This window comes from Drosophila obscura, unplaced genomic scaffold, assembly GCF_018151105.1.
Source record: "Drosophila obscura isolate BZ-5 IFL unplaced genomic scaffold, ASM1815110v1 contig_137, whole genome shotgun sequence".
Classification (NCBI taxonomy): Eukaryota; Metazoa; Arthropoda; class Insecta; order Diptera; family Drosophilidae; genus Drosophila; species Drosophila obscura.
The window spans coordinates 1,124,542-1,139,021 of record NW_024542721.1 but is presented as its reverse complement, the minus strand read 5'-3'; the positions used below and the strand labels follow the sequence as shown (position 1 = coordinate 1,139,021).

Here is a 14,480-nt window from a genome sequence, read left to right as displayed (position 1 = left end):
TTATTCCGCTCCATAAGAAAGGTAGCAAGTCTGATGCAAATAATTATAGAGGTGTATCTAAGTTATCCGCTATTCCTAAAATGTTTGAAAAAATTTTAACTCCGCACTTGCAACATCTCTGCAAATCAATTTTATCTCCGTCCCAGCACGGATTTATAAGGCGACGATCAACAACCACAAATTTATTAGAGTTTACCTCTTTTATCATTAAAGGCTTTCAAGGTAACTTGCAGACGGATGTCATTTACACTGATTTTAGTAAAGCATTCGATTCTGTAAACCATTCCCTTTTAGCACAAAAACTTAACCTTTTAGGGTTTCCGCCTAATCTTTTGAGATGGATTTCTAGCTACCTTCGTTTTAGGTCTCAAAGAGTCCTCTTCAAAAACTCCTTCTCTTCACCTGTTAAGGTTACTTCTGGAGTACCACAGGGCTGCCATCTAGGCCCCCTACTATTCACACTCTTTATTAATGATCTGCCTTCAGTATTAAGAAACTCTCGAGTACTCATGTATGCGGATGATGTTAAACTTTGTGTCCAGTATAAGGACATTTCATTTCACTCTCGCTTGCAATCCGATCTCAATAACTTTCAATCATGTTGTTGTGCAAATATGCTACACCTAAATGCCTCGAAATGCAAAGTAACGACATTTCATCGCTCCAGACCCCTTTTGGCTCATTATAGCCTCTGCGGTGGTTCTCTTGAGAGAATTACCTTGGTTGATGATCTTGGTGTTAAATTAGACCCAAAGTTAAAGTTTTCTGAACACATTTCTACCATGGTAAATAAGGCCATGGGTGTGCTTGGGTTTATAAAGAGGTGGTCAAAGGAATTTGACGACCCCTATATAACAAAAACTCTCTACATCTCGCTTGTTCGTCCGATTTTAGAGTACGGCTCTTGTGTATGGTGCCCCCAGTACAAAGTACACCAGGACCGTATAGAATCAGTCCAGAAAAACTTTTTACTTTTTGCTCTGCGTGGCCTTAACTGGGATTCAGGTGTGAGACTGCCATCTTATCCTCGTAGATTGCTTTAAATAAACCTTCCAACCTTAGTTAGTCGTAGAAAAATGCTTGGTGTGATTTTTATGCACAACCTGATCAAGGAGTGACGTAGATAGCCCGGACTTGTTGAGCCGCATAAACTTTACGATTCCTATTAGATCTACTAGAAACTTCATTCCTTTGTTCCTTCCGCTTTGTAGATCGAATTATTCCTTGCACGAACCATTTAGGGTACTTTGCTCGGACTTCAATTACCTCTACCACATAATATCAACTACTAATTCCCTTCCTCTTTTTAAATCACTAATACTAACATACCTTTCCCTTAATTAATAGCTATCTTTGCATGCTTAGCTCTTTGAGTTGTGTTTAGCTCTAATTTTCCTCGAATTTTAGTCTAACACCTATCTTTCCTGTATGCTCGCGATTGGTTCGGTAACACGCGTCGCGCGTCATGCGGCAGCGCCCCTCGGTCGGTTGGGCGGGAGGAGGGCTGCGTTTCTGCCTGGGTTCCGCGCGTAACAGGCTTCGCTTGGTGTCGCATGGGCCACTTGATGGTGCAGTCATTTTTTTTTATTACGAATTTAAAAAAATTACTATTTTTATTGCTTTTTTTAGAGTTAGATTTTATTTTTTTTTCTTTTCTTTTCACATAACGTAATTACATAACGTAATTACATCTGTTGAGTTTGCCATTCTGAAAAGCTAATAAATTCTATAATTGCCCGCGGGGGGGGGGGGCCCCAAACCTATATATATTCTTGATCAATATCAATAACCTAGTTGATATAGGCATGTTTGTCTGTCTGTATAAAGGGGAAGTACCGGCTTTAAAAAACTTGAAGTTTGGTGCCTTTACCTTGCGCAGTTGTTTTTTTTTTTGTTGATTTTAATAGAGAACGTTCTAAATGGATTTTCAAACATGGTCAAAACTGGTCATCGTTATGTGATTCAATACTTTTATTTGAAAGGTCTTTGTCCAACCAAAATTAAAGCCGAGTTGGATTCTCCCTCATGTGATTCTGCTCCTTCCCATACATCAATAAAATATTGGGTGGCAGAGTTTAAGCGAGGTCGTTCGAGTTGCGATGATTAACATCGTAAAACAGGCAATGGCAAATATTATGCCAGCTAAATGGATCGATTTTATAAGGATTTAAAAAATAAACGACAGAATTCGGCCAAGAAAAAAAATCTTTCCTAGCAGAACAATGCAGGGTTGCAGACATGTGCAGTTTCCATTGCGAAAATCCATGAATTAGGCTAAGAATTGCACGCCATTCCAAGGATTTAGTTCCTAGTGAGTGTTGTCTGCAAAAATGAAAAAATTGTTCTGCGGCAAGAGATTTCAGTCCAATGCTGAAGTCATCTCACAAGAAATGCCTATTGTGGGTGTCTGGTTTTCCAGCCTGAAATTCCCCAACAAATTTCTCTAAAATAGCCAGTGGAGTAAAATAACGTAATTCCACTTTTTTTTTGCTATTTGCATTGCCCACTGCATATAAATATTGTAACCTCTTATAATTACTCACGGCAGTGGCCGATCTTTAGCCTCTTTATATCTCCTTCTTCATTTTTCTACTGCAGCATCTATGCTGTTCTCTCGCATTCTCTCCCTCTATCTATCGCTCGTGCTCGGCTCAGCAGCAGCCGAGCTTCTATCGCTTTCTCTTTCAGACTTTAATTGATCGTCATCATTATCGCATTCACGTTTCTTTCGTCTTGATCTATCACCCACTTCTCTCGCATATTGAATAGACCCTGCGTCTTCATTTCATTGCTTTGATTTGATCAACCGGCACATCTCGCTTTTTCTTTCGTTGCACCTAAACACCCCATATTTCGCCTACTTAATAAATAAACTGTACACACATAAACTATATCGAATCCGCTCGACTTCTTATTTAATATAGTACCCTATTTACACTGAAAAGATTTGGGGCTACATTTCATGAATAGTTCTCAATGAATAACACATTCAATTTTTCAAATTCATTTATTTGTAATGATTTTCATTCATGTATGTGGGAGTTCTTCCGTACACCACGAATACCATTATTTTTTCCTTCCAGAAGTCTTAGAAGTTCTAGACTGTAAAGGCAAATAGGTCTACAAAAATCTCGCTTCTAATGATGAAATTGGCTAAAAGTATAATTTTTAAGTAATATTTCCTTAATTTTTTAATGTAAAAAACATGTTTTTGTTGTTGTTTCTAGTGGTGATATTTCACACGATAGGCGGACAGGGTTGACAGGGGTTTTGCCACCACTAGTCTCCTATGCTAAACCTATATAAAAAAAACTGAGTTTTGCCCAAAACGCAATAACTCAATAACTCAACCGTAGTGTAAAAAGGCTATAAATTCAACAGCTAGTGAAAAAGCTCGCTAGCTTAGCAGCGGGGACCTCGTAAAATCATAATTTTTGGAGAGGATACTGTTCGGCTAAGCGCCGGCCCATGGCAGCACAAGGAGCAGTTGAGCATATGTAACATCTCTTAATGTAACGTCTCTCTTAATCACCGTTATGTTTGCCTTCGCGTATGCTCTTGCTGGTGCTTTGCTGGTTAAACGTTCTGCTGCCTGCCACATAAATCTAAACGCTCATAACATAAATATATCGCTTTCAAAAGTCTTGAACCAGCCCGCGTCTTCTATCGACCCATCGTAAACCTCGCTATCAAATCCGCACACCTCTCGCTATTTTTCGATACAATTAACTTGTGAGGATCTATCTCAGGCTTGAATATGCATCAGTCTGTCCAGGGTCCTGAATTACAAGATATTTATAATTCACGAGGACTTTATCGGGAAAACCAGGAACTTTGCCAGAAAACTGAAATAGAAATCACAACACTTTTTGGTTCTTTTAATTTTAATGGGTTTCTTTATTCTTCCGTATTATTATTCTACCCGGTTATGTTATGTATTATGTTATTTTTAATTGTTCTACGACGCGTATGGTGGTTTGACTTGCGTGTTTGTTATTTGCCTGACTGCTACGGCTCGCTGCCTGCGATGGCTGATTGACTGCCTCCTACGATGGCTGGTGGACTGCCTTTTTCTTCATGCAAGGCAGTGCCTTTTATAGATCGGGCGGCCTTCCATTTTCCCATGAATGTATTACAGATATATTATTTCTACTCCAGAATGTGGGAAGGGTTCTTACATAAATATATATTTCCGAATTATAGTCTGCGCGTGCAGACGGGCTGATCGGTAACAGAAGACTGATTGTCCGCGACGTGTATGTTCTCTCGATCGACTGCCCTGTCCCCATTCTAGGCAGTGCCTTTTATGGATCGGCTGGACATCGAATTTCCCACTAATGTTTTAGACACCAATGTCTTAGACACCAATGTCTTAGACACCAATGTCTTAGACACCAATGTCTTAGAGATATCTTATTTCGGAAATTTGGAAGGTTCTTACATAAATATGTATTGCCGAGTGGATTGCCCGGTAACAGAGGGTTACCTAACGCAATCGCCTCCCAACAAGTGTCCAATGTCCCAGGTAAGGTGATCGGTATGCACCGGTACCGTGGGAAAGGAATTTCCCTCGAACTTCGTGAATATATTTTTAATAATATTTATTTATTTAATACTAGCTGTACCCGGCCACGTTTAACTGTGGCACATTGTGGTTGCATGGATGAGAAGTGAGTCGAATAATACGTTCAACATAAATTTGGATTTGCACTAATTGGAGGATATAAAATACACAATATTCCATTCCCGTTTCCGGCATCTTCATTTGATCGACTGACATTCCGTCTCCCGCTACGAATATGGATGCTTCATGTTATTATCTCTCGTACGGATTCCCGTTCTTCCTTACTCATATTTGAAAAACAACTTCTTGCGCAGCATCTTTATCAATCTGAATACATATATTAAAAATACTCACACAAAACAATTTTCAAAACATATCAAAAATGTATTCTACATTCCGCACAATTTTCCGACTTTTTCAGCACTTTTAAACTATTTTTCAACAATTAGCCAAATCATTCTAAACAGATTATTTCATCTGTACTATATTAGCACACTAAACCGACTGAATTTATTTTTATACAAAAATCAAACAAACGTTTGACAGCCCTGGAAAGCCCTACTTTATACAACAATACTAACATTTTCCGAGTATTCTTAAATTTTCTATTTTTCTTAGTTTTTTTTTTCATAAGAATCTTCTGCTGCCAATAACAAACACAACAAAAAATAAATTAGCGAAATCGGTCCAGCCGTTCACGCGTGATGCCGGGACACGACAGAAGTTCTTGAGTCATATAATTTCCCACATTGCCTACCATTATATCGGTCATACAAGGCCAGCCCCGAACCTTAAGTTCCAGCAAATCCACAAATTTCTTGTGGAACCCTGGACAGGCTGATGCATATCCCTGCATGAAATAAGGTATCTTACAAGTGGCGCCCGAGCAGGGACGTTTGGTAACTTTAAGGCGACTTTAAGGAAACTTTGAGAACACCTTAACTCGGGGCTTCGTGGACTAAAGACTCACGACCACTGAAAGAGAATAGGCTAGCAAGGACAAATACCCGTCAAGCACAAAACCCACGCCCACGCAAAATCCGGTCGCGAACAAGTAGTGCCGCTGTGCCGAACCTACGAGTGTCGAATGAAAATGCTACCGAACAAAAAATACACAAAAAAAACGTAAGTCAGTGCCACTAAGCACAGAAATACACCATGGAAGTCTACATTGACGGCCAACCCGACGAATTTTTCCCTGAGGGACACCATACCAATCCAGGGGTCACCACCAGCTGGATTTACAAACTGCGTCGGGACGAGCTGGAAGTCCTTGCCGAGGAATTCAAATTTGTCAACGATGGAAAGGTTAAGGAACGACGAAAGAGATTCGCCGCATTAGTCGCCGGAACACTCTCGCAGGACGCCTTGGTTCGACTGGGAGGCCTCGAACGGCAATACGCCAAACCAGCAGGACGCTCCAGGTCACCCATGCCCACCACACCTGGGCCATCTGACCAGCGGAAAATGGACCCGAAAGCCAGGTTACAAGTCCCCCCCGCGGCAGAATACAGCACTCGCGGCCCACCCCACGCATCGTAACGCCAGCCGATTTTCCCAGGCCTCCACTTACCGAGACCAGCCGCTCGCCCACACAGAGGAACGTGCCAGCCATCGACCCTCCCATAGATGGACGCCACCACAGCCACATCGCGGAACAGATTCGGAACTGGGGAATCAGGTTCGACGGACAGGACGACCCACTTGCATTTCTAGAACTACTCGAAGAACGTGCGCTCTTATATGGGGTGCACACAAATCAGCTTCCTCGGGCCATGACAAAACTTCTCATCGATCGGGCCAGTCGCTGGTACCACACCAGCCAACTGCAAGGCACCTCATGGCCATATTGCCGTCAAGAATTCTTGACGTTCTTCTTGCCGCCACGGTATTTTGATCAATTGGAAGACCGGATCCGGCCCGCAAGCAAGCGGTAGGGGAATTGTTCAAGGATTAACTCATCGAGATACGGCTACTCATGCACCACACCGGGAACGACGCAGCCAAGGAGCTAAACAGGATCTACGACAACGCATAAAGCTCGACCAACAAGAGGTACAAATACCGCTCCTGGTTCTGCCAAACATGTTGGAACAAGTTATTGTCGGCATGGAGTTCCTATGTGTTACCGAAACGACGATCCAATGCGGCACCACTCTGCTACAGCTACGAGGCCGTCGCCCCACGCCTACTGAACCCGTGCTTACTACCATCCACGAACAAGACGCCGAACTCCGAAAAAAGAAATCCCAGCAAATCGCAACGAACCCAAGTCCACGACCTACCACAACGCACACGGCACCCAATAACGCAACGCAGCACTTGACACCCGAACCAATCGCAACGAACACGAAGCACCACACCACAACGGAGAACACGAATCCGAGGTCAACACCAGCAAACAGCAATCAAGCAATCGGGAAAACGAGCCCCACGGTCACTACGGAGCAACCGCGTCCTAGGCCAACAGCTGGGAACACGCATCCCAAACAAAATCACGAGGAAGCCCAGGTCCAAGCTAAGCAACAGAGCAAGCAAGCATAGGATCCGCAACGGAGAAATTGATCACAAGGACGTCCTCAGAGCAGACCACCAGCATCGAGCAAGTACAACGACAGACACAATCCGACAGCCCAGCAACATGGGAAAAAGCCACGCTAACCTCACGCTGGTCGGGGCCAACAATCGAACTAATATCCACCGAGCTTCTCTGCCAGGCCCCGGAAAACAGGACGATGACCCCACAAAACATCAACCGTAGCCCTTGGCCGACGCCACACAGATCTTCGCCAACACATTGGAGTACCTTCCGCGTACTAGAGCCATGTCCGAAATCTTCGTCGCCCAAACAAGCCGTTGGTCCAACAACAGAGACATCGTCGAGACCAGCCAGTACATGCACCAGTCTGGACACAATGCCACCCAAGTATTCCACCAGACCTACGAAACTACTCTACCCACGTCCAACGCAACCCAGATCATCGCCCACATAAGCGATTACCACCGGAGGATCGATCCGTCTGCACATTCGACAGACCCATCCTGCGGAAAGACCCGAATGAAACCTTTGACCCCGAAGCCACCGATCCCACCGAAGGCGAGCCAGAACTGCCCAAGGATCCTTGGCCACCCGACTTAGTATCGTAGATTCGAGAATGTCTGGACAAAGAACTACCAAATGTTGCTAATCTCCACAGGACGTCAGACATCGCCGAGCAATTCATCGTCATATGGGATAATCGACCCACCAAGCAGAATCCAACTACAAAGCACCCAGAACAGCACAAAGAGTTCCATGATCACAGCAGAAGCAGAAAATATAACGTTACCGACGCCACGCTAAAGTGACGAAGTTAACACCGACGAATTCGAAGACTCGGCACAAGCCAAAGAACAGGAGAACCCGGAAAAAGGCGAACCACCATGGCTCTAGCCATGGTTTCCTCACAAACAGCGGAGTATCAGCGCATCCACGCTGGTCGGAAACAATAATCAAACTGATAGACACAGAGCCAACGAACCATGGCCTAGCCACAGTTCTCTACAAATAACGGTGTGTCAGCACTTCCGGAAAATAAAATAGTCATAAGCAACGCACACAATTACTAAAATTAAGAACTTTCGATTAACAACTCTACCCATGCTTGTCTACACACCAATTTAAAACAACCCAGCTCTTGCAATATTTCGCAATCAGCGAAGACAGCACTAAATTCTCGGTCACCCACTTCTTTGCGATATTTCCCAACCACTCGGCCTCAAATTATCGGCCTACCATTCAGCTATCACCTTCTGCGATGCAGAGTTAGCAAAAACAAATTCTAAACCCAATTCCCACCTGCAGCCCGCACCTGCTGGAATGCAGTCACAGCAAAAACACTTCCTCAACTCCACTGACTCACTAGCCAATTGTCAACGAAGCACCAAGCTTCGACCCACTTACCATACCCCACAATTAATGTCACCAATCATAAGTTAGCAATAATTAATTATTTCTGGGTCAAAGACAGACCGTGGAAAATCACGGTCTCAGGTGCGATCGCCAGCTGCTTAAAAGGGCCAAGATCGGCCGAAGAAACAGGCAGTCTATTAGCCCGAACACAAGACACTACACTAGGCAGTCCATTAGCCCGAACGCAAGACACTGCACTGGGCAGTCCACCAGCCCGCAACACAAGTAGCAAAACAAGCAGGTTCTAAATTGTAAACAAACCAGCCAAGCCAATAAAAGAATTAAAATAATCAACAAAACCAAAACAAAACGACAGAAGTTCTTGAGTCATATAATTTCCTAGATTGCCTACCATTCTTTCGGTCATACAAGGCCAGCCCCAAACCTTAAGTTCCACCAAATCTACAAATTTCTTGTTGAGGCTGATGTATATCCCAGCCTGAAATAATGTATCTTACAGTACAATAAACTGTGAATATATTAACTGACCAATCATCGTCTCTTTAATAACCTCGCAAAACAACGCTACTGAAAAAGCTCATTAGCTCAACATTTGGTGACCCCGACGTGATATAAACATAAGCTTGTTAAATTTTATCATAAAAAACATAAAACTTGTCGTTGGATTAATTCGCTTTGAACCACGGATTTTCGGTTCGTCGTTTGTGCACAAGCAACAGAATTGGTTCTCGCGTCATCTGCTTTGCGGTCTGCTTGCTTGCTGTTGTTTCGTTTCGGTTTCGTGCTTTCAGTGTGCATGCCTTTGTTATTGTCGGATGCACAAGTGCAATGCGTTTGAAACTGTAAGCTCTCGCTGCTGGTCTGAAAAACTGTAAGCCCGCGTGTTTGAAGGGCTTAGTTATATCTATTATATCTATTGTGCAGTTAGGTAAGACTGTCGGAGGTTATTCACCGGCTGTTAACCTCTACATTCTCTTAGTGACTGTAAAACCCAGTGTTTCTACTGAACATAGCCGATTAGGTGTGGGACAACGCGTTGCTTCCTTGCAGCGAATCTGCAGGTATCAATGGAAGGAACAACGCTCCAACAACAACAAGCTTTGTCTGCTGAACCCTTTATGATGTTGAAAGAAGTTTGTTAAAGACCCGTGCTCTTCAACGGAGGGAGTATGTTTGGTTACGCAAACAGTCCAAATCGTGGACTTAAATAGATAGATTATAGCCAGTGGTGCAGCAGAAGAGTAAATCCTTATTATTGTTCGTTGTTTGCACTGCCCACTGTACTAAATTGGCATCTACCTACAAACATATGTACACATTCATGCTCCCGCACGGCAGCATGCCTATGCAGCCGTTCTCTCGTGTCTTCATCTTGGACCTTCTTTCTATCGCCTTTCGCTATCACGTTATCACTCTGTCGATCTGTCGCTCTCGCTCGCATTAGGGCACGGGCAATTCGGCCAGCTTGCCCTTTGATTAAGTCTTGATCTTGCAATCACTTCTTGAACATCGTCTTGGAATCGAGCTGTTCAATTCGACACCGTCTTGAACCGACCCCGCATCTTCAATCTGACCCCGTCTTGAATCCAGCTAACTATCAAACGGACTCGTCTTGCTCTCGACATCAACCTAACTCGAACCTTTTGCTATCCCTTCGACTCTGTGCCGCCTTATATACTGTCTACAACAATAAACCATATTTTATTTGAACAATCGTCGTCTTTTTAATAATATCGCAAAACAACGCTACCGAAGAAGCTCAGTAGCTCAACAGAATGAATGAAATGAAGAGCTGATTTCGATTTCATTTAAATAATCATATTGAAATTTGAACTATCTATGTTTTATTATCACTCTGAAGTTGATCTAAAGGTGTTAAATTTGGGGCGAGACGAGGTTCACCGGGACCGCTAGTATTGAATATAAGCCGAAACGAAGCACAAGTGCTCTAATCAAAATTAAGATCCTTTTAACGGATGAGTTGCCAACATGCGAGGCGCATGACACCATGCGATCAAAAAATGGTTTACGATCAGGTGCAAGAGTAGCTGGATGAGAAAATTATCAGGTCTAGCTTGTCAGTTGGCGTCAGTTGTCACAACATTGGATTTGCCCAATGCATTGTCCCATGCGCCAAGTACGTTCCCTTTGGGATATCAAACTCGCCAGCAGTTTTTACCAGATTCATAATGATGGTAATGCGAGAGATGATCCTGAGTGGCGAAGCTGTTGTTTATATGGATGACGTCATTACCCCAAGTATGGAAGTAAGAGATGGATTAGAAAAGCTTAAAAAAGTTTAAGGTGTTTGCAGGGAAGAAAGGTTTGCTCATTAATTTGTTTAAATGTCAAATCCTTCAAGAAAGTATAAACTTTTTGGGTTACATAGTGTACCTACTATGTAACTCCAAATGAGGAGAAAACGCAGGCTGTTTCTAATTTCCAAATACCTCGGAACGAAAAGGATATTCAGCGATTTATAGGGTTAACTTTATATTTTCGAAGGTGTATAGATGGCTTTGCAGTTATGGCAAAGCCATTTTCTGATATTTTGCGAAAGGATGCAAAGTTTGACTTTAAGGAGTTGCAGCACGTAGCATTTGAACAGTCAGCGTTAGTCAGGCCCAATTCTCAATCCCAGATTTGAAACAGAGATTCACACGGATGCGAGCAAATATCGATTTGTAGGAGTGTTGCTCAAGAAAGATATATATAATGATTCTTATGAATTGGAAGTACTTACTGTATGGGAGCATTGATAAAGTGGCGGGTGTTTAGTCATACGATTTAAAATTATAACAGATTGTAATTCATTTACAATGACTATGAACAAAAAAGAAATTCCTTTTCGTGTGGTCAGATGACGTGGTATTTACAAGATTTTGATTACCAAATAGAGCAGTGATCAGGGTCAAAAATTAGACACGTGGATGCGCTTAGTCGCGTATCATGTTTTGTGTTGACGGATAGTGTAGTGCATTGGCTGAGAAAAGCACATCTGAGAGACGCTTGGACTGAAGTTTTGCGGAGCATTGTGGAGGACAAAGGTCACGAATATTTCTATATGGAGAATAAATATTGTTCAAAGATCCGAATCGACAACTTATTGTCGTTCCAAGTCAGATGGAAGTAGAGATTATTCAAATTGCACATAAACAGGGCTATTATATACCAAAAATTAAAAGAAAAGGAGGAGCGTGTTGTCAGCAGTTGTGTTTAGTGCATTATTGTAAATTCAAAAGTTTGCAAAAGGGAAGGATTTCTGTTGCAAATAGATAAGGCAGATAGGCCATTGTCAACATATTGATCATGTTGGACCAATGGAATTGACAAACAAACGGTATAATAATATCATAGTTATTGTGGATGGTTTTTCCAAATTTGTATGGTTATATTCAACTCGAAAGACAGGAGCCGACGAAGTGATTTCGCTGCTTCGAAAGGCAAGCTATTCTGTTTGGAAGTCCTGAAAGGATTATCTCAGATAGGGCAACCGCATAAGGGCACGTTTTTAAGGAGTATTGCGAGAAGCAAGGCATAACACATTTACTTATAGCTACCGGAGTACCACGTGGAAATGGCCAGGTAGAGAGGATGCATAATTTAGTCGTACCCATGCTGTCTAAATTAAGCCATCAGAGTCCTGAAAATTGGTATAAACATGTAGAAAGAGTACAGAAAATTTAAGCAATAACGGCTACGTAGGCGCATACGGAAACGCCACCATGCTTAAGAATTCCACAACTCTACGAAATGACGTATTAGGCAACGATGAAAAAGCTCTCTCTCATTATTATTATTAAACTTAAATAATATATTGGAATGCTATATAAACTTGTCTACCCTTTATTGCTTCGGAATATATTTAACACCCGTGCCTCAACAAAAAGGTTATCTGCTCTTCAGACATTTCCTCACATCCACTAGGATCTTTTTGTCCCCAGCTATAAAAAAAATTGAGTTCTCAAAATTTTTTGACACCGAAAGAGGCTGATAAAGCCTTTTAGAAATACTTTCTTCTGAGTGCCAAAAGTGCTGCGAAAATAAGGTAAAATTTTTTAAAATAGGGTTTAATTTTCCTTTACAATATTGTTATAAACGATAAAACTATTTTTAACCACCCAGAGTTCGTTTTTTCATGGTTAGGCCAGAAACTTATAGCCTTCAGGGCGCGCGCTACGCGGCATCGTGGCGGGCGTTTACAGGGACGGCGCGTGGTTGGGGTTTGGACGGGTACACATTTGCAACGAGCGCGTCAGGATGGACGGAATGCCATATAAATATTCAACTTCATGGTTGGGGGCCTCATGCCCCGAGTCGCCCAGCAGGCTATGGCATCGGGGGCGAATTCATATGATAATATCAATCAGTTTCAGTATTTTTTTAGCTTTATGTAATTTCACCTTTTTGCCACATACATTTTTAGCGCCTTGTTTGCTACATTTTGTTGTTATTAGTGGTGTAGTTGCGCTGATGGGTACCATGCCCACGACCGATAGGCGCACTGATCGACACTGACGCAACTTTTGCCACCACTAGGGCCCAGCAACCTATGTAACGCGCCGCGCGCGGCAGACGCGCCCCAGGTACGGCCATAAATAGCAGCCTACGTTGTAACAAAATATAGATGGTGCTACGTAGTAACAAAATATAGATGGTGTTAGTTAGATAGAGTCTTGACAGTCTGTTTCAAAGATATATGTATATTTATTGGTCGTCGAAATTAAAGGGTAAATAAACTAAGGTGTGCGACTGCTTACCATTTTTCGCCCTTCTCTTCACACATTCGAAGAATGGAAAACATAATCCGGAGTTTATTACTAGGAATTATAGATTCCAAATCTGATTTTGTCAGATACCTGCGCCACCAATCATTAGTTACAGACATAACACCAGTTTGACTGTCATAAATGTCATCTGGTTGATCTTCCTCAGAGTTCGGACAATTGAGTCTTTTTGTATCTTTTTTGCTTCTTTGCTAAAAATATATGGTTAGCTAAAAAATGATTATAATGTAAACAATACGTTTTTTACGTACGATAGTAGCATTTTTCCATGCGTCCTCTAATACCTTAGGATGTGTCCATATCTAAGGAAGGAAGTTATAATCATATATCTTAGAATTCATAATAACTTTACCTTTCTTAAAACCGTATAATCTGTTATCAGACTTTTGCCTCGACAGTCGCCACGATTTCCTATTGCTTCCAATATATGTTCATAAAGTATATTCTATAAAGAAATTCGTTATCACCTTCTTATTAATCTTATACAAAATATAACGAGAAGGAACGTATCAGTCGTTCTGTGGACGCGACTCTACTTTTATACCCGTACTCAGTCAATGTGTGCTTATGACTTGTGATTTGTGTGCGAGCGAGACAGAGAATAAGTAGAGTCTGCTGCTCCGGAGAAGGTAGGGAACGCAACTGAAAATTAATTTCTTCATTCTGGCTATAATAATGATCCTATCTGATTTCGATTCGCAATCTGGTAGATATGGTCATTCAATACGATACTGCGCTTTTAGTTTTATCGTATTGTAAGGTCCTATCTCAGGCTGAGGTATGCTTCAGTCTGTCCAGGGTCCTCTACAAGAAAATTTGTAGATTGGAGGAGAACTTCAGGTTTCGAGCTGGCCTGATATACAGTAGGCAAGGGAAGAAATGATGGTGCGGTGGTTTTTGCTTTTGTGGTTCTTGGTTGATTTCTTTATTCTTTCATTCACTTAATTCTTCGGGGGCTTGTTTTCAATTGATTACTCGCGAATCTTGTTACTTGGCCTGTGAGCCGGTGGACTGCTTAGTCAGTGTCTCGTGTTCGGGCTGATGGACTGCCTGCTCTTTCGGCCGATCTTGGCCCTTTTATGCAGCTGACGATCGCACCTGAGATCCGAAAATAATTAATTCTTGCTGACTTAAGGTTATTGGATAACAATAATTGTGGGGTGTGGTAACTAGGTCGAAGCTTGGTGCTTCGTTGACAATTTTTAGTGGGCCAGGG

General features: G+C 42.3%; 1 protein-coding gene across 1 annotated transcript in view; it reads right to left on the bottom strand.

Annotated features, from left to right (window-relative positions):
* The window catches only part of LOC111076108 (transcriptional regulator ATRX homolog), a 256,306-nt gene that overhangs the window by 21,583 nt on the left and 220,243 nt on the right, over window positions 1-14,480 (bottom strand). Inside the window, exons 10-12 of the mRNA XM_041595643.1 lie at window positions 13,617-13,709; window positions 13,516-13,566; window positions 13,238-13,455 (exon numbers count right to left, since the gene is read on the bottom strand). Of these exons, the coding sequence (XP_041451577.1) occupies window positions 13,238-13,455; window positions 13,516-13,566; window positions 13,617-13,709 (362 nt within the window). The remainder of the gene's footprint in view (window positions 1-13,237; window positions 13,456-13,515; window positions 13,567-13,616; window positions 13,710-14,480) is intronic.